This window comes from Nematolebias whitei, chromosome 14, assembly GCF_014905685.2.
Source record: "Nematolebias whitei isolate Nwh7 chromosome 14, NemWhi1, whole genome shotgun sequence".
NCBI classification, from domain to species: Eukaryota; Metazoa; Chordata; class Actinopteri; order Cyprinodontiformes; family Rivulidae; genus Nematolebias; species Nematolebias whitei.
In genome coordinates this window covers 39,183,918-39,203,083 of record NC_056511.1, presented here as the reverse complement: position 1 = coordinate 39,203,083, position 19,166 = coordinate 39,183,918, and the positions used below count along the sequence as shown (strand labels likewise).

Genomic DNA, 19,166 nt, shown 5'->3' with positions numbered 1-19,166 from the left:
CACACACACACACACACACACACACACACACACACACACACACACACACCTTAAGAAGCTGGTAGGATGTAATTCTGCACCGGGGATGGGGAGGAGAACACACTGGGAGCAGGGAAAGAGCAGAGAAACTCGGTTTGTGAATGAATAATTCTATAAAGAACGCCGGCAGCAGGACATAGATCATAATGTGGACACTGACTTCCCTTCAAACATGGACCCAGTCGCAGTAAACAGATGGCAAGTGCATGTCTTCCAGAAAAGTTTTCCAGCATTGCAACAAGTCAATGGTAAATAATCCTCTTTTTTTTTTTTTTTTTTTTTTACTTTTCTAGCTTTCTTAATTGTTATAAATGAGTGTCCTCCTCAGTTTTGTCACTGTTTGCTCCCGGCAGAAGTCTTTCAAAGTAGCAGTCCAGACTGTGGAGCTGGCAGTGTCTATTTTCAGCAGCTCATAGCAGCTCTGCAGGGTATAGCTGCCCCCGTAATGACAGGTTGCAGAGCAGGGCCCTGCATTTGGAAGCATTAAAACTGCTCTCCAGCCTGGGTGTGTTCGCTCAAATCACTGAGGTTTGTCAGGAATATGAGTGTGAGGCAGACAGACACATTACCCTGCCCGCTCTCCAGTCCTGTGTCTGAGTCTCAAAGAGGGCCCGTGTTGACAGGCTGACAGAGGAGGCGTCAGGGCTCCGGTGTCACAGCAGAACAGAGGGAACGCTCTGTTCTCCGTGACGCCGGCTCCTCCGGGGCTCACACTCCAAACACGATTGTAAGATATGTGCGGTATCGACCCCGCCACCCTCGTCTGGAGTGACATCAGACGCCAGCTGATGAACGCCCCCTTTGTCTCGTGAACTAAACTTAGAGAACACAGAAGCCCGAGGATGGTTTTGGAATATTTTAGTTGGAGTTTGAATAGATAAGTGGGAAGAACAAACCTCTAGGTTGAGGCATGACAATGAAAGTCTAATAGTTTCTTTAAGGGGGATAATGACTGACATTAAAACACCCAGATTACTATTTATCTGCTGTTCTGTTGTCTCTGTTGTGGGTTTTGATTTGCTACTCCTCCCTCAGCTTTAGAGAATCTCTTACAAAAAGTACAATAAAACATGTATCAATGAGGTTAGGTGTGTTACTTTTGGTAACTGTAGACAAACTTTATAAAACATTTCCCTCATACACATCAATCTGGACAAAACCCCCTCATTGACGCTGATATACTTAACAGAAAAAATGTCTTTGGACGTTTATACGGGTCACAGAAAGTTGGACTTGACATGACTCAACTGGAACTTTGAAACATTTAATGGTCTTTATACATTTAAGAGTTATGATTTTGAAAGATTTAAACCCGAAATGCCCAATTTTGAGCGATGATGTCACACACTAATTTTGAGTTGCCTAAATAAAAAAAAACCCTCTTATTGCCACAATCTTTACACTTCAAATACAATTCGTACATCAAATGCAGGGATTTTGTCATCTTAAATCAGTGGTGGGCAACACTTTTTCTTATAGGGTCAAATCAGGATATGGAAAGAAATCAAAGCACCACAAAAAAAAAAATGTCAATGCATTTTCCTGAAGACAGATAACTTCTTCTTGTATCATGGTTAGCATACTCGCAATACTCTTTAGGAAATAAAACATACTTTCTCTAAATTGGCTCTTGTGACAATAAATTTGCCAAAACGTAGAACAAAAACAATTATATGTTTGATTTTTGGCGTCTTTAAAGTTTAGTTCTAGAAACACAACTACTTAAAAAGTTTCAGCCTAGCTTAATTCAAAGGTTTTAATGTATTTGTCTAAGATGTTGAATTTAAACTTCTTTAGGTTCATTTGATATAGTACAGGGTTTTATCAATTTACTTAAAAAGTTGTTTTCTTTTCAATTAAGAACAGACAAGGGGCCACATATTGCCTTGTCTGTTTTAAATTATAACAAAAGGAAGTCTCACATTATTGATAGGTTTCATGGAAGAACATTAATGTTGGAGTTTTGGATAATATTGGCCCTACTCAAGATTTTTCCAGAAATGTGACAAGATATTTAAAAAAACAATATATTGTGATGAAACATGCATCTTTATAGAAGGAGGCTGCACCAAAACTCTTCAGCTTTGATGCTTTGGAGCTCTTCTCTGAAATATAAATTAACATTTGGACATTATCTGCAATCCACGTTTTATTCTGAGGGCAGACAAAACAGACATGTTGTGTCTAATCTGGGACCTAGAGATGACGGTGATAGTGAAAGACAGAAAGCTGTGTTGCATCATCTGTTCCTGTGTGAGTGTTCCTGGCGTGGCAGCAGCGCCGCTGTTTTTGTCCTGTCTGATGTGGACGTGACCGACTAGACAGCTGAATCAAATCTGTCTGCAGACCTGGTGTGTTTATAGGATCTGTGCAAGAGTCACAGCATGGTCAGAGGAGGCAGCCATGACACCTGATGTTTCAAAGCACCTGACGAGCTCGTTCACACTCGACTCAAAACTCAGAACTGTGATATTCATATTCTGTGAATGCTAACTGTGACTGTCTTTTAAATTTCAGTCTGCCTTTTGATTCTTTTAACTCTTCGCTAGCCTCTTGGGCGGCTGTGGCTGAGTGGTTAGAGCAGTCGTCCTCCAATCCAAGAGCTGGGGGTTCAATTCCACCAACAGTCACATGCTGAAGTGTCCCTGGGAAAGACACTGAACCCCTCGTTGCCTCTGATGTGTGTCCCATCGGTGCATGAATGTGATAAAGCTCTGATTAATCTTTGTATGGATCTAGTACAGTGCTCTATGAATGTAAAGAGCTTTGAGTATCTTGATAACATAGAAATGTTCTATATACTGTAAGTACAGTCATTTATCATTTATCCTACTTTCAGATAACATTTCACAACTTTTACATTTGCAGCTTTTCAGCTAGCCTTCTTCTTTTTTCTCTTTCTCTTCTTTTTCTTTATTTTTTCTATTTTTTTTCCTTTTTCTTTCTTATTCCTTTTTTCCCTTTTTTCTTTTCTTTTTCTCTTTTTTCCTTCTTTTTTCTTCCCCCCCTTTTTTCTTCTTTTTGTCTTTCTTTTTTCCCTCCCTTTTTTTTGCCTCTTTTTTTTTCTTATTTTTCCCCTCCCATTCTCACATTTGCAACTTTTAGCTTTCAGCTAACCTTCTACTTTTAGCATCAGCTAGCTTTTTGATATGTTTGACTTGTAGCAATTGTTGCTACTTTCAACTGTTTGCTTGTCTTTCACAATTTTTAGCTGTGTTCACATGTTATTACTTTTGAGCTAGTCTCATGCTACCTTTCATTTGTTTTTAGCTTTGCAAGTTTCAGTTTTTAGCTAATCTTTTGGTACTTTAAACTTTTACTCAGTTGTTTGGTACTTTTTAGCCTCAAACTGCTTTTGATTTTTAATTAGCCTGTTGTTACATTTCTGCTTTTAGCTATAGCTATTCTCTTGATACTTTCATCCAGCCTTTTGTTACGTTGGTGCTGTGTTATGTTGTTTGTGTCATATGCAGGTTAACACAGGGTCAACAGTGCAATGAAATGTTCAGGATGAGAAGAACTGATTAGACTTGCTAAAAACAAACAAGAAACACTAAAGAATGCAATAAGGGTACACAATAATGTACCAAAAAGTGAAAAAGAAATAAAATATTTAAACTACACAGGTTGTGTGACAGGTTATTGCACAGGTAGTAACATTGTGTTTAACTGAATTATGATGGTAAGGTACATACATGATACAGCCACATAGTGCAGCAGCAATAAACATATTAGTTGTCACAGACAATGTTATTGTCAGTTGTTCAGTATTATTATCAAGGGTTCAGTAATCTGACAGCTTGTGGATAATATCTGTCCTTTAGTCTTTTTGTATGCGATGACAGACTCCTGTATCGTCTGCCTGAGGGTAGTAGATGGAAGAGTCCTTGTGCTGGGTGGGTGTGGTCCTTAATGATGCTGCGTGCTTTACACAGACATCGGCTGTGGTAGATGTCCTGGATGGTGTGGAGACTGCTACCAGTGATGTCCTCTGCTGTTTGCACCACCCTCTCTAGTGCTTTCCAGCTCTGACTAGTGCAGTTCCCATACCACCCTGTGATGCAGCCTGTCAACAGGTTTTCAATTGTGCTCTTGTAAAAGTTAGTGAGGATGCTGGTGTTCGTACCAAACTTCTTTAGTCTTCTTAGGAAGTAGAGTCTTTGTCGAGCTTTCTTGACCACAGTGTCTGTGTGTAATGTCCAGGATAGATCTTCAGTAATGTGAACGCAGAGGAACTTGGAGCTGCTGACCTGCTCCACCTCAGCGTTGGCGGAGTGCTGGCCTCCACGCTGTTTCCTGAAGTCCACTATCATCTCCTTCATTTTGCTAACATTTAGAAAGAGGTTATTTTCCTGACACCAGCTGGTCAGTGGTTTCACCTCATCTCTGTAGGCACTCTCATCATTGTTGGTGATGAGGCCCAGGATGGTGGTGTCATCAGCATACTTGAGGATGACGTTAGAGCTGTGCTTGGTGGTACAGTCATGTGTAAATATAGAGTACCAGAGTGGACTGAGGACACAGCCCTGAGGTGTACCGGTGCTGAGAACCAGTATGGAGGAGCGGCGACTGCCGATTCTCACTGCCTGCGGTCTGTTGCTGAGGAAGTCCAGTATCCAGCAGCAGATAGACTCCTCCAGGCCATTTTAATGTTTTAACGTTAAGCTAGCATTTTCTCACTATTATGTAGCATTTTGCAACTTTTAACTAGCATTTTACTATTGTTGGCTTTTAGCTATCATTTAGTTTCTGTTGGCTTTTAGTGTTCAGTTTTGTTTAGTTTTTAGCTAGTCTTTAGATACTTTTAGAATAGTGTTTTGTTATTTTAAATTTAAGCTAGCAATTTTTTTATTTTTAGCTTTCCCTTAACAAAAAGAAGTACATTTGAAGTTTTTTTTGCCAGTTTACTTTAAGTTAAGTATAAGTATATCAAGTATACTACACACCATACTTGTAGTGTACTAGAAGTATACTGCTTTAATACATTTGTACTTGTTTGGACTAAATTGGGACATTTTTATACTATTTTTAAGTATATCAAATAAAGTTTATAAAAAATAAACTTTAAGTACACTTCCTCATTTTTAGTGTAAAATAAGTATACTTGTAGTACACTTAAATAAACTACTTTTTGCTAAGGGTTTACTTAGCATTTTGTTACTTTTGACTTTTAGCTATTGTTTACCGGTAGTTCTTATTGGCTTTTAGCTGGTGTTTTCTCCATTTAGCTATTAGCTAATGTTCTGCGTCTTTTGATTTTAATGCCTCAGATTTAGATTTTCAACATTTTCATTTAGCTCTTAGTGTTCCCTGTGCATTTTTTCAGAAAATGCAGCTCTTGTAGTTCCATCTGCTGTCATATTTGAGGCTTCAGTCACTGTGGTTTTGTCCAGAGTTCTGGAGAAACAATTACTCTGTATAGTGCTTCGGTCACATGGGTGTAGAACTGGGGCAGAAGGGTTTCTAAGGAAGGCACTGTTCCCATTGTAGTACAGCAGTATTCCCAGTGCTCCCATTCATGCCCTGATGCATTGTGTGTGTGTTTGTGTGCGTGTCTTAGGATCTACACGTGTCAGACTCTAACCATCCTGCCAACATGGACCGAGTGAGCAGGAATAAAGTGGCACACGAGCGTCAAACACACCAGGTCTTACAGGTGAGTCATTAAATTTAATGTTATGGGGCACTCATCATTCACATATGACACAGCTCACATTTACTCAGTTTTAGCTGATTTCAATAGCTGCAGCATCGGCTGTGAGTCAGCTGTCCATTTGGATTATTTTTTGGATATAATTTGGATTATTCCTAAATTTGACTTCAGCTTGTTAAACTGTTCAGGCATGTAAGTGTGATTTGATCAGTCTGTTTTGACATATTCGATGAATATCTTTTTCTAAACACACAAATGTTTTACCATGTTCAGGTGTTAACCTGGACTGATCATAAAAATTACAAAATTAAGCCACACTTAATAAAGTTTATGCCTCTCCATCAGATATAATAATATTATGTAAATTGATCTTTTAATGATTAGATAACGATGGTTTTCTTCTGACAGAGCACTCCTTTAGACCTGATTGAAACAGGCAAGTCCTTGAAAGTCCAGGCAGAGCGCCCCCACCTGGTGAGTTTGGGAAGTGGACGCCTGAGCACAGCCATCACTCTGCTGCCACTGTTGGAAGGTGAGGTGTTTGTTTGTTTGTTTGTTTGTTGGTAGGGGGCTGGGGGAATAGATGACTCCTGTACCTTTCCTTTATGGATTGGTATATTTAGAGCATCTTCTGATGATTTATGCAGTAAATAAAATTATTTAAACTAAAATAAATAGATATCAAAATGTTTTCCTGAATTGTGACTAACAGCACTGGATAAACAAACAAAACCATAATAATAAAAAAAAACAAAAAAAACCTGATGAAATGGAAAAACTGAGCCCAGCTCTAAAAATTGCTGAGATTTATAGAAACCAGTAGAAAACGTGTTTAATCTGCAGAAACATGCTGAATGTCTTTACTGAAGACACTGAAATCAAGTTACTAGCTAAAAGCTAAAAGTAGCAAAATGTCAGCTAAAACAGATTTTTTTCTTTGCTAAAACAGAAAATGAAGGCTAGCATACAGTACTGTAAGTAATGAAAGCCTAGTTAAAATATTGAAAGACTATTAACTAGGCTAAATGACTAGCTAGAAGGTAAAAATAATAAAAACCTAATTAAACGCTTATAAAGGATCAAAAGGCTAAAGCAGCAATTACCTAAAAGTATAAAGACTAGCTAGAGGCTAAAACTATAGTGTGCTTAGAAGCTGAATCCAATAAAAGGCCTGTTCAAAACCAAAAGTACTAAAAGGCTATAAAATAAAACAAGTAAATACAACTAGCTAAATGTATCAAAAGGCTAGATAAAAGCAGCAAGATATAAGCAAAAAATACAAGTAAAGGCAAGCTAAAAGTAGCTAAAGCTAAAACTAAAGTAGCAAAATAGCAGATAAAAGCTAAAAGTATCCAGAGACTAACTAAAAGCTAAGCAACAAGCAAGCTTACAATATTAAAAGGCTAAATGCTAAACGTTTTAAAAGGCAAGATAAAAGTAGCTAGATTTTAGCTAAGAGCTAAATTACAACAAAAGTAGCGAGTTCATATCTAAAAGCCAAAAGTATCAAAACTATAAACTAAAACTAGTGAAAGGCTTGCTAGAACCTAAAACTATTAAAAGTCTAGCTAAAAGTATAAAAAAAGCTAAAAGTAGTCAATCAGTAAATAAACACCAATAGTATTACAGGAAAAACAAAAATATAACAAGTTTCTTAAAATGATTTCGAGAACAGTGGTTTTGAATGAATTAACAAGATCTTAATGTAAATCAATGGGGAAAATATTTGTAAATAAAATATATATTTAGAAAAGTAAAAAAGTTACAAAACCAGAAGTCAGAGCACCGATCTCCTGAATGAGCCGAAAGTTTTTTATGAATGACTAAAATACCCCAAAGTATATATAAAAAAAAAAATAAGTATAGAAAAAAATATAAAAACAAAACAACAGGAAAGACATAGAGTGAATGTTGAATCAGCTTTTACACATTAATGCTGACGGCACATTAAAGAGACAGTTCGTACATTTGGATGTGGGGTTCTGTGGAAAGGTTACGAATAAATATCTTACCTGCTCTCAGAACAACCTCACATTAAAGAAACAGAAACGCTGATGGCTTTCAGCTAGTGTCCTGCTTCTTTTAGCATATTTATACTTTTATTTAACCTTTTGTATTTTTTAACCTTAAGCTAACATTGTGCTGGTTTTATGGACCATTTAGCCAATTTTTACTAGCATTTTCTTACGTTTGGCTTTTAGTTAGGAATTAGCCTCTATTGGCTTTTAGCTAGTCTTTTGATAATTTTATTATCTTTTTTTATTTTTAACTTCAAGCTTACTACTTTAATTTAGCACTGCTACTTTTAGTATTTAGCTAGTCACCGGCTAGTCTGTTAGCTTGTCTGTTACTTCTAAAGATCTGAAGCGCCCGTTTTCGGCTGTTCTGATGGGGTCCCCAAAAAACATTTTGTGAGTTCTTCACTTAACGGCACCTGCTCTGTGTGTTTTTACGCACCATGGCAGTGACTACCGTTTTAGGAGGGACTTCTAATCAGGACTTTTATTTATTTATTTTGGTGCGCAAAGGCTCTAAATATTCTTAGTGGGGAAAAAAAGCATGTGCACTCTAAAATATATAGATGCTTTCACAAACCTGAGCCGATTCTTTTTTTTTAGCAGATTATTGGCACAAGTTGTCCAGACTGATGACGTGACAACAACCGATCAGCCTCAAAGCTTGTTGTTGTTCTTCACACTGACACAGTTGCTGCTGCGCGCCTGTCTGCGAGCTGCTGGCGCCGTTTGTCTTGCAGAGGACATTAACGTCTCTGAGGCAGGGAGAGGGTGGGACAGTGGTGACCGTCTCCGTGCTGTCTTTTAGACAATAAATAGCACTTGTCTTCTTCTCTGAAAGTTGTGGAACGTAAACAGTAAGAAGCAAGCAGTATATCACCCCCGTCACTGAGGGATTTGAGTGAATGTTTTGTAGTTTTTGAGAGTGTCTTTCAGGACTGAACAAGTAAACCTTAATGTTTTTGGTGCCGCACATCAAAATGAAAGTCGATACCTCGTTTATTTTTCAAGTTTTCCAGCTCACAAGATGCACGGACGGACGGAGAGTGTTTCCAAGTCCCCTCCACTCTGCGGCGGGGCACAACTCCTCTACAGTCATATAAATTCCTCAAGTGCCGATTTGAGACTAACACCTGTTTCTTTTTAAAACTCCTACCCAGGTTGTGTTGTCCTCCACCCCATGTGGCCCTGACCTCTGAGGTCACATCTCCCAGACCTTAAAACACTTCCGGATTCCAGCCACTTTCCAGGAAACAATGAGGAAATTATTATTATTATTTTGTCTTTGCAGGAAGAACAACTCTGGGCAGCGATGGGACAGATATCCCCCTGCAGGGTCCAGGTGTCTCACCTCAGCACTGCTACATTGAGAACCAGGCAGGCAGCATCACCCTGCACCCGTGTGGAAACCAGTGCTCTGTGGACGGGCTCCCAGTCACCAAACCCCACCGCCTCACTCAAGGTAGCACCTTCAGAGATGAGCTGTTAAATTAGTGGAAACACTTTTTGGCTTTACAGAATCCCAGCAAGGCCCGGGTCCTTCCTGTGGCGTATTAACCATAAAACAGCTGAAAGAGTCCCCGCCCCCTTCAGCCCCCCTCTCCCTCAGAGCCAGCAGCTCCTGCAGAATGACATTTGAAGCCGGTGTGTGTGGAGACAGCAGCTGCTGGAGAAGGAGCACGCTTCAGGCCCCTTTTACAAGCAAGACGATAACGACGCTTTGACTGAACGAACGGAGGAAACTATTTCCAGGGGAAGGAAGTAGCGGCGCGTTGGACTCTAAAGGATTTCAATAAATGTTAGTTAAACCTTCGGCTGGAAACGAAACTTGAATCTCGGGCTAGAAATCAGGCGTTCTTGAAATGAGGTGAAATCATAAGAAGGTAATTTTATTTACTGATTAGACAAAAAACTCTTCTCCAAGTTGCTTCTGCTGTTCGAGGAGAAACAAGTCAAACGTCAACCAGCTGAACGAGAAGAACGCTGTTGTGGCCGTTTCATAGTTTTCCACATGCAGAGTCAGCAACCTGTCCGCCATAGTTTATATAAGATGTTTAAACTCTAAATGTGAATGAAGGCTGTCTGATTTAAATTCACAGTTTTATGCAGATCAGGTTTGGAAACAGCGTAAAAGTTCTAAGTAAACATGCTGAATGAGCTCTGCTTTGCTCGTATTTATGAACTAGTTCAACCTCAGCACTCGCAGCTAAATCATAAAACAAATGAATAAGAAGAGCTGCTTTTTAAAGATGAATAATAATAAACCAACGTGTTCGCAGGGTGCATGCTGTGTTTCGGTCAGTCTGCCTTTTTCCGCTTCAACCATCCCGAGGAGGCTCAGAGGATGAAGAGCATGCTGCCCGGTGGGAGTCTCAGACCACACACCACGAAGCCGCTCCCCTCAGGTAAACAACAAACAAAAACTAATAATCTAACTCCAATCCGAACATTTCCAATCATCCAGAAATACCTCTGTAACAACCGTGTCTGCAAGTGCTGCTCAGACTCCTCTGCAGCTATTTTGGGCAAAGCAAACGTTCTGGTCGGACAAAACACTTTCAGATTCCTTCTGTTGTAGTCGAGCTATTAAAACAGTTCACACTCGTGTTTAGTGGAGTCTGACTTCACAACTCAGCAGGAAACATATGTTTTACAGATTAAGGCAGATCTTTTCAAAAAGGCTTTTGTAAAATATTTAGATTTGTTTAATGTTTGTCTGGTTTGATGAGCTAAAGGCTAGTCTGAGCAGGGCCAAGACTGCCGGTTTGGAAAATCGCAGCGTGACCCCCCAAATAAATTGAAAGAGAAACTACAATTTTTATAATTTTAAGCAATAAGAAGAAAATAAAGCTTATACCCAGCATTTAAATATGGAAGTTATCACCTTTCAGACACCTCAGTGAAGACATGGATGATTTTTCTTGGGTTTTCTGCTCAAACCAAAATATTTCGGCTTCTTGTGGATGACAACAGTGATATTTCTAAACTGTTTACAGGAAGCTCTGATTATTAGGAACAAAAGATCTCGTTTCATTATTTCAGTGGCTTAAAAATTTATACCGAGACACACCACAATAAATCAACAGAATGAATCCAAACCGAACTAGAGACACTGCATTTCCTTCACAAATGCAGTGTGAATGCTTATTGTTGAAGAACTTGCTGAAAAACAGCTGAAATTAACTAAAAAACATGCTGAAATGGAAGAACAAGCCTAAATTAGCAGAAGAAATCAGAAAGAACACATCTTTGCTGAACTAGGTTTAAATAAGCAGAAATGAACACAAAAAATTGGAAATTAGCTAGAACAGCTGATATTACCAAAAAATAGCTGAAAAGTAGCTGAAAAGACTGAAGGAAGCTCAAACTACCAGAAGGAAGTGGAAAGAACTGAAATGAGCAAAAAAAAAAAAAAAAAAATGGAATTAGTTGAAAAAGCTAAAATAAGCATCAAAAGAGCTAAATAGTAGCTGAAAGAACAGACAAAGCTGAAACTAGCAGAAAAAAGCTGAAAGGAGCATAACAAGCTGAAATGAGCATAATGAAGATTAGACTGAAAGTAGCAGACATTACCATGAAAAACTTATCAGAAAACAGCTGAAATTTGTTTTTAAAAAGCTAGTTAGCTGAAAGGCTAGAACAAGCTTAAATTAGCAAAAGAAATCAGAACGATCAAGTTTGCCCAATTAGGCTGAAAGAACCATTAATAAGAACAAAAGGTGGAAATTATCTGAAAAATGCTTAAGTTAGCAAAAAAAAAAAAAAAACAGCTGAAAAATAACTAAAAAGGCAGAAAGAAGGTTAAATTACCAGAAGGAAGTAGAGAGAGTACATTTGTTGCTGAATTAGGCTGAAAAAAGTTGAAATGAGTGCAAAAATTGTTGAATTAGCTGAAAAAAATTAAAATTCACATAAAACAGCTGCTGAAATAACAGAAAAAGCTGAAACTTGCATAAATAAGCTGAAATTATCAGAAAGGAGTTAGAAGAAGCACAAAAATGTTTCAGTTAGCAGAAAGAATTAGAAAGGAGCAAAAAACAGCTGCAAAAACAGCTGAAAGTAGCTGAATAAAAGTGTAAATTTGCACAAGGAAGCTGATAGAAGCTGAAGCAGAACAAAATGTGAAAGGAGCAGTAAAAGGTTGTAAACACATCTAAAGATATGAAGGATGTAAAATTAGCTTAAAAGAGAAAAAAGTGTCAGAAAAGGATAAATATTTCAAAAAGCTAAAAGTCATAGCAGGATTGTCCTGAAAGAGCTGAACGTTCTGATATTATGATTTGTTGAAAACTGTGGAACGAGAAAGATGTTTGTAAACATCCAGAAGGAAAATGGATCATAGTGTGAATGAACATTCACACAACTAAAGTATCTTCATCGTGGTTCTGAACAACCTTCAGACTGAAGAAAACTGCACATATCTGATGTACGTTGCCAGTTTCCATCCATTATTCACCTGCAAAGGGAGCACATGAAAGAGATTCAGAGATTTTATTTACACGTTTCCATGGCAACACCCGAACTCTGCATGTCTCTCTGTGGCGTGATTAGTTTTTTCATGTGTATGGTTGCTTGTCAGACATTTAGCAGCCTGCTCTTATAGTTTATATAGTTTTATATTTTTTTTAAACTGAGAATAAGCTGTTGTTGTGAGTCACATGACGGCGTGACGAGGAAGATATGAATCTGTAAAGAATCTGTGATTCTTCTCTTAAAGATCGTTTTAATCTATGATTTCTAAATTTGGTCCTATCTCCTCACCTCTGGCCTGAATTATCTTTATTCTATCGTTACTAAACCTGTCGGGGTGCAGAAATAGCTCGTTCACAACTAATTATCAGTGGCCTACATTGTGATCTACATTTTCACTCGGCGTGGTGACCTCATTGTTATTTAGTTTTGTGTGTGCGCTCGTACAGTAGGAGTATTATGAGTCTGGCCCTCTGCCCAGTGTAACTGCTGTGGTATTTAGGAGCCATTTTTCTGTGACCTTATTAGTTTGGCTGTCCGTCCCTGAGCTGTAATGGCCGCCACACCCGTCCCATAGTGTTTCGCCCACTCTTTCCTGACCAAACCCTGATTCCATCTGCTGCGAATGAGCTACACAGCTACAGCTTTATTTTTAGCTGCTCTGTGGAGTTACACCAAAACTAAGCATTTGGAGACACCCCAGTTTAAAGTGGGCTCCTGAGGAACCTTTTATAGACCCCTTTTGTCCCGGAGCAGGCATGAAGGAGGCCGGCGGGGTAAATAAGACGCAGGGCTCTGATTGGCTCTTTGTTTCTCTGTGTTTTGACAACTGTTCCTCCTTTCTTTGTTCACCTGGGATGCTGTGAACAAGTGTTTCTGCGTCTCCCCCCTGCAGATCCCCGCGGCGTCCCAAATGGAAACCACGAGTCCTTCTCCAGCAGCAGCGACGCCAAACTCGGCAGCGTGGTAAAAAACCTGCAGGAGACCCTGGTGCTGAAGGGGTCCTCGTCGTCCTCGTCAGCGTTTGGTAAACAGCCCCTCCAGATGTCTCCTGCAGATGTGTTGAATGGAAGAAACAGCTCCACAAGTTCCCTCTACGACAACAGCTGCAGCGTCCCTCTGAGTCAGAGCAACAAAACCCCCACCGCACCAGTTCGGACCGCTCGGACCAGCCAAACCCCTGTTCCATATCCACGGTCATCGCTGTCCGTGGGTTTTATGGGGACTGGTGGGACTCAGAGGACCCAAGAAAGTCCAAAGCCTCTTAGACATATGATGGGCGAGGCCACCTCAAGCCCCAAACCACATGTCAGGGGGCCAGAAAACTCAAGCCTCAGTCACAAAACATCCTCCGTCAAGTTTTCCCCCGCAGCTCCATCCAGCCCTCGATTAAGGGGTCCCCCCCTCCAGAGGAGATCCCCCAGCCCAGTGAGGGAGCAGGGTCAGGTCCCTCAAAGGATGACTGGATCCACCAGCTCCAGCCTGGACTTGTCCTGCAGAGGGACTTTAGGATCTCCAGGGGCCCCTGAGAGTCCTCAGTGGCATCGAACACTTGCACCTCCTTCTAAAGCACCGTTTACACTCAGTCCACCGTCTCTCCACGGACTGGAGGAGGAGTCAGGGAGCAGGGTGCCACAGCTCGGCCCGGCATGTGCCATCACATCAGGCTCAGTATCTGCCCTGTCTCCTCTTCCCAGCCCTCACAGCCAAAGGAAGACCCCCTCCCTGAGTGTGAAAGGATCCCTCAGCAGGGAAGGGAATCTTGTGAAACCTTACACCCGGGAACGCAAAAACAGCATCTCCGAGATCAGCGATAACGAGGACGAGTTGCTGGAATACCACCGCTGGCAGCGGGAGGAGAGGCTGCGGGAGCAGGAAATGGAGAAACTGGTAGGAAATCAGTTTTACAGCTGATGTGATTAGATTTTAATTCTGTTTTACACTTATACTGCACAAAATATGAGTCTGGATTTGGATGTGTCTTGATTATTTGTTCTATTCTTAGGAATGATATCTAAGTTGCACACAGCTTGATGTTTAGATTGTGACAACACCGGACAATTCAACTCAGATTGTTTAAGAAACAGGATTAAAACTAAAAACTTAGCATTGCTTGAAGGAGAACAACGCCTGCTGACCTTCATGTCAGAGTTTTAAACTGAGACATCTAAAGATGAGAAATGACAAAGTTAGACCCGTTTTAGTCAAACTTTGAAAACAACACTATGTGCAGACTTACATATATTAGGCCTGTCGCAATAAATATCAAATCAATTAATCGCATGATGAAAGAAAATTATCAACCTAATTTTCATTTATCAGCTTTATCGTTTCTTCATGTCTCTCTCTTTCTACTGAAGACACCGGATGACAAAAGGCTCAACTCCCGTGTTCTTCACTGACCCCTCCCTTACTCTTTTCTCTTTAAAATCTGTTTTAACCGTCCAAAATCGTGTTTTTGGATCACTAAAAGCAGCTAAGCTGAGAAGCTAAGCTGAGAAGTTAAGCTAACGGGCCGACCTCAGGAAAAAACTTCCGTGTTGCCGAAGCTCCAAAATTCACAGTTGAAACCTGTGCCTTCATGTAAAAAGTTGTTTTTCTTTGCAAAAAGAAGCTGAAAACTTGTTTACTGATTTTTTTAAATTAAAAACTTTGTGTGACAAATGTTATGCTAAAGAGCTGAAACAACACAGAGCGTCCGCCATTTTGAGAACCGAAAAAAAGGAAGGAGAGACAGAGTCAGTGTTGAGGGTTATGGTGAAGGAGGAGAAGTTGTGGATCCTCACTGACTGTGGTCTGAAGTCTAGTACCCAGTTTCAAATGGAGGGGCTTAGTCCTAGTGTGGATAGTTTTTCCATCAGGGTTTGGGGGGATCATGGTGTTGAAGGCAGATGTGAAGTCCTCAAAGAGCATATGGACGTAAGAGTTTTTCTGCTACACGTGGTTGAGCGCAGTGTGGACCACAAAGAAGATGGCATCCTCTGTTGATCGGTTCTCACGGTATGCATACTGGTGAGGGTCCTCGTTGATGTTGACGGTTGTTTTGATGCGAGTCAGGGCCAGTTTTTTTAAGTATTTAGCAACTATCGGGGTGAGGGCCACTGACCGATAGTCATTCAGACCAGTCACTGTAGAGCTTTTTGGGACTGGGATGATGGTGGCAGTCTTCAGGCTGATGAGAACTGTCTCCAGGGTAAGTGAGGTGTTAGAGATGTCTGCCAGCACCTCGCAGAGCTGATCGGCACATTCTTTCAACACTTTTCTGGGGATGTTGTCTGGGCCAGTTGCCTTGTGTGGATTAATCCTCCTGAAAGTACTCCTTACTTCTGCTGAGGTCATGCTGAGATCCATCCGGTGGTGAAGTGAGTCTGGTGCTGGGTGGTCTGTTTGGGTTTTCAAAGCGTGCATAGAACATGTTGAGGGCATCAGGCATTGTTCGCTCCTTCCCTTATAATCTGTTATGCACCTAATGCCCCTCCACATGCTCCGAGGGTCTTGTGAGGTGAATTGACCCTCCATCCTCTGTGCATATGTGGCCTTGGTCCTCCTAATACCAGCAACCAGCTCTTTCCTTGTCCTTCTCAGCTCCTTTGAGTTTCCAGACCTGAAGGCAGTGTTCCTGGCTTCCAGCAGGGTGTGCACCTCTGCATTCAGCCAAGGTTTTCCATGTCACGTCAAGGGGCCTCCCTCCCATTTTTCTTAGAGACATGCTGCTCGCGCCCTCACTAGCCATCCAAACAGTCATATACTGCCATCCAGTGGTCAAAAAAGGTACTACGCACAAAAATTAACCAACATTTCTTCTTAAATTTTACAATAATTACTAATTATTGTCAAATTTCTAACAATATTATCGTTTATCACAATAATTTCTGAGACAATCAATTTCCCAGCAAAATTTGTTATCGTGACAGGCCTACATATTATCACAAAATCTCATGCAATCTGTTAGTGCTCAGATTAGAACATGTGTTGGGAGTGAATCACAGCTACTGCCACAGCACATTTTAGCTCAACATCTGCAAAACTGACTGAGTTAAAATCTTTATTGTCCATGTCGTGGAGCACAGAGGGAAATTGAAATACCCTCTGTCTGTGCGTCCTTCTTGTAAGCTGGATAACTTACAAAATGAATGAGGCGCCAACATCCATTTTGGTGTGGCTGCATGGTGTAAGAAGATCTTTCAAAAATTGGGTTTGACATGTCAAAATCCAAGATGGCCACCACCATATCTATATCCGTTTTTCGCGGACTTGCTCTATCGTGGTTTTTCAAATTTAAGATTGGACATGACACACAGTTGGCTGATAAATGGATGAGCCACACGATCGGCATGGATTTTTATTTAAAATAAATTATTTTAAATGATTTTGCACCTGTGTGCAGCCCACAGCTGAGGGATAACTTCGTCCTGCAGCTGATCAGCTGATCTCCATGCAGAGTGGAGACGTGGGCGTGTCCGAGAGTGCAGCCGAGACAGAGAGCTGAAATTATGACATTCTGTGCTCTTTTAGAGCGTTTAGAGTTTAGAAGCATTGTTTAGAATATTGCAAGCATGTGGGAAGGGTTTAAAATAACCTTCATTGACTATAAGAACATGAAATTAAAGAGCTTGGAATTGAAAGACGAGGTTAAAAATAAAAGCCCCTGAAATATGTCAAGTAGGTTTACAAAATACCGGTAAGTGGGGGAGCGGTGGCGCAGAGGTTAGAAGATGGGCCTGTGATTGGAAAGTCGCAGGTTGAACTCCCGGTACCGTCAACATCAAAATGGGGTGGAAAAGGTGAAACACCCGCACCTGCCTCCGCCCTCATTGGCCCCACTCTGGGCCCCTGAGCAAGGCCCTTAACCCCCACCATGTGCTCCCTAAACGTGTTTCTCTTGAAAATTAGTTCTCGTGACTCAATGAGACTACCTGTATAAATAAAGGGTAAAAGCAAAAAGTGTAACAAAATGAAACTTGATTATTAAATAAATGAAAAAGTAACTCTTGAAATAAATAAAAAAATAATCTTGGATAATAAACTAAACATTTCAATTTAAATGTTTTATTTCATCGGAACATTTATTTATTTAAAGGAATATTGATGAATAATTTCTAAATAACATTTTTTTAATGGATTTAATTTGGAATTAAATGGCTTTCCATAGTGAACAACCTTTTGTTAAAATCAGGTCTCTCTTGTAAATGAGTGCCCGAGGCTCATTGGGATTAACCTGTCTAAATAAAGGTTGAATGAGTGGGTGTGTAAATCTGGAAGCTGCTGAACTGAGTTGCTTTGTGGGAATAAATAAATGAAATGTTGGAATCTGAATCAAGTACCTGGGAGTCTGTGATGATGGAGCAAGAGAAGTGAGGTCTAAGATCCAAATGCACCTACTTGGACAATAAATCTTTATTTTTCTTGAATAAATTTCTATCAGTACACAAAGCTGACATATATAACAGGTGTTTCAGGCAGTTTAGCCAGGTGGAGGTCAGGGAAAGGCAGCGCACCGTCGCTGTCTATGTGCGTTTGCACCGTGTAGGCCTTGACCTCTGCACCCCAGTCCAGCACGGAGATGTGGATGATTCCCAATCTGGCCTGTTCGTGATGAGCTGCTCCGAGCTCCCTGCCCAAAAAGATGTCTTGGACCTGGGTTGAGGACACAGTCAAAGGGTCTTTCACTGAGTCTGCAACAAGATCCATATTGGATTCTTTGTATCTGTTCAAGTCAAAATAAAAGCCTTGCTCTTGGTCGGCATTGGAGCTCTTGGCTCGGTTTGCATCAGGACACTGATGAAACGGCCTCTCCGGCACGTTCAGCACTGTCAGTCTCTTCAAGTGCTGCACTGCAAAATACCTCTCCAGAGGAGAAAATGGCATCCGGGTGTCTCCAGGAGGACCACAGTGGATGAGTGTAAGGTGCATCACCTCTGAGTTGTTGAGGAGTTTCACCACATTGGATGGCGACGTGAACCAAACAGTTAGATTTCTCCTCTGCACGGGAGCAGAACGCGTCAGAATGTTTTCACACCGGCAGTCGGTCAGTGAGGAGGCGCTGCAGGGCTGCGGGTCCTGGCTGCAGGAGTAGTAGATGAAGCTGCTGTGGGTGACATAAGCCAAGCGCAGGTCAGCCTCCGACATGCAGAACAGCAGGCAGAGGAGCAGAGCATGTGGGCTGAAGGCAGCCATCCCAGCTGGACGAGCGGCTCAGGGAACCCGCTGAAGGATGGACATGAGTGTCAGACAGGCTGAAGCTGTGCTACGATTTTATTGTCCGAGCCTGTAGATAAAAGAGACACATTTAGACAAATGGTATGAATAGAAAATCACTGCAGACTCTGACTGAAGTAATGCAATAACCTTATATCCCCTCTCCAACTAATCATGTATTTGTGCTTCTGGATTTCATTACTAATGAGCATCTCTTCCATAGTTTGTATGCTTTTTTTATCCTTCCTCCACCCCTCAGCAGGTATTTGAAGCTGTGGAGCATTGTTTCTGTTATCAGTTGTTCCTGATGGACCAACCTGCTGCGTGCTAGTTCATTGTTGTTGAATTCCTCTGAACTGTTCCCTCATAGATGTTCTCTTTAACAGAGTCTGGTTGTTTGTTTTTTCTCAGGTAAACCGATTGTATCCCTCTCTTTTTACAGCCTCCTGGTGTTCCCTTAAAGGAAACAGTTGTCAGGAATGTGCAATCTGATATCTCGGTAGAGTATTTTGACAAGTGGACGACACACACACAAAATAAAAATGCAGCAAGCACCTGAGATGAGTTTTCAGCTCTTTGGGAATAAAGACGTTGGTGCCAAAATACAATTTTCTTTCAGCATCAGTCATATCCTTGCACGAAAAGCTAAACAAGACGTTTGTGTTCAGATCTTGGATGATTAAGGACAATCTATTTGTTTGACCTGAGTGTTCTCAGTGAATCTTAATTATGTAAATGATTAAATGAGATCAAAACATTAGAAAAACCATCATTAAAATCTTCAAACCCAA

The 19,166-nt window shown here is 40.7% G+C and overlaps 1 protein-coding gene across 1 annotated transcript in view; it reads left to right on the top strand.

Moving 5' to 3' along the window:
* Positions 1 to 17: 17 nt before the first annotated feature.
* phldb1a (pleckstrin homology-like domain, family B, member 1a) overlaps positions 18 to 19,166 on the top strand; it is a 43,840-nt gene continuing 24,691 nt past the window's right edge. Inside the window, exons 1-6 of the mRNA XM_037688107.1 lie at positions 18 to 287; positions 5,600 to 5,695; positions 6,101 to 6,224; positions 8,999 to 9,169; positions 9,987 to 10,112; positions 13,073 to 14,067. Of these exons, the coding sequence (XP_037544035.1) occupies positions 246 to 287; positions 5,600 to 5,695; positions 6,101 to 6,224; positions 8,999 to 9,169; positions 9,987 to 10,112; positions 13,073 to 14,067 (1,554 nt within the window). The 5' untranslated portion in view covers positions 18 to 245. The remainder of the gene's footprint in view (positions 288 to 5,599; positions 5,696 to 6,100; positions 6,225 to 8,998; positions 9,170 to 9,986; positions 10,113 to 13,072; positions 14,068 to 19,166) is intronic.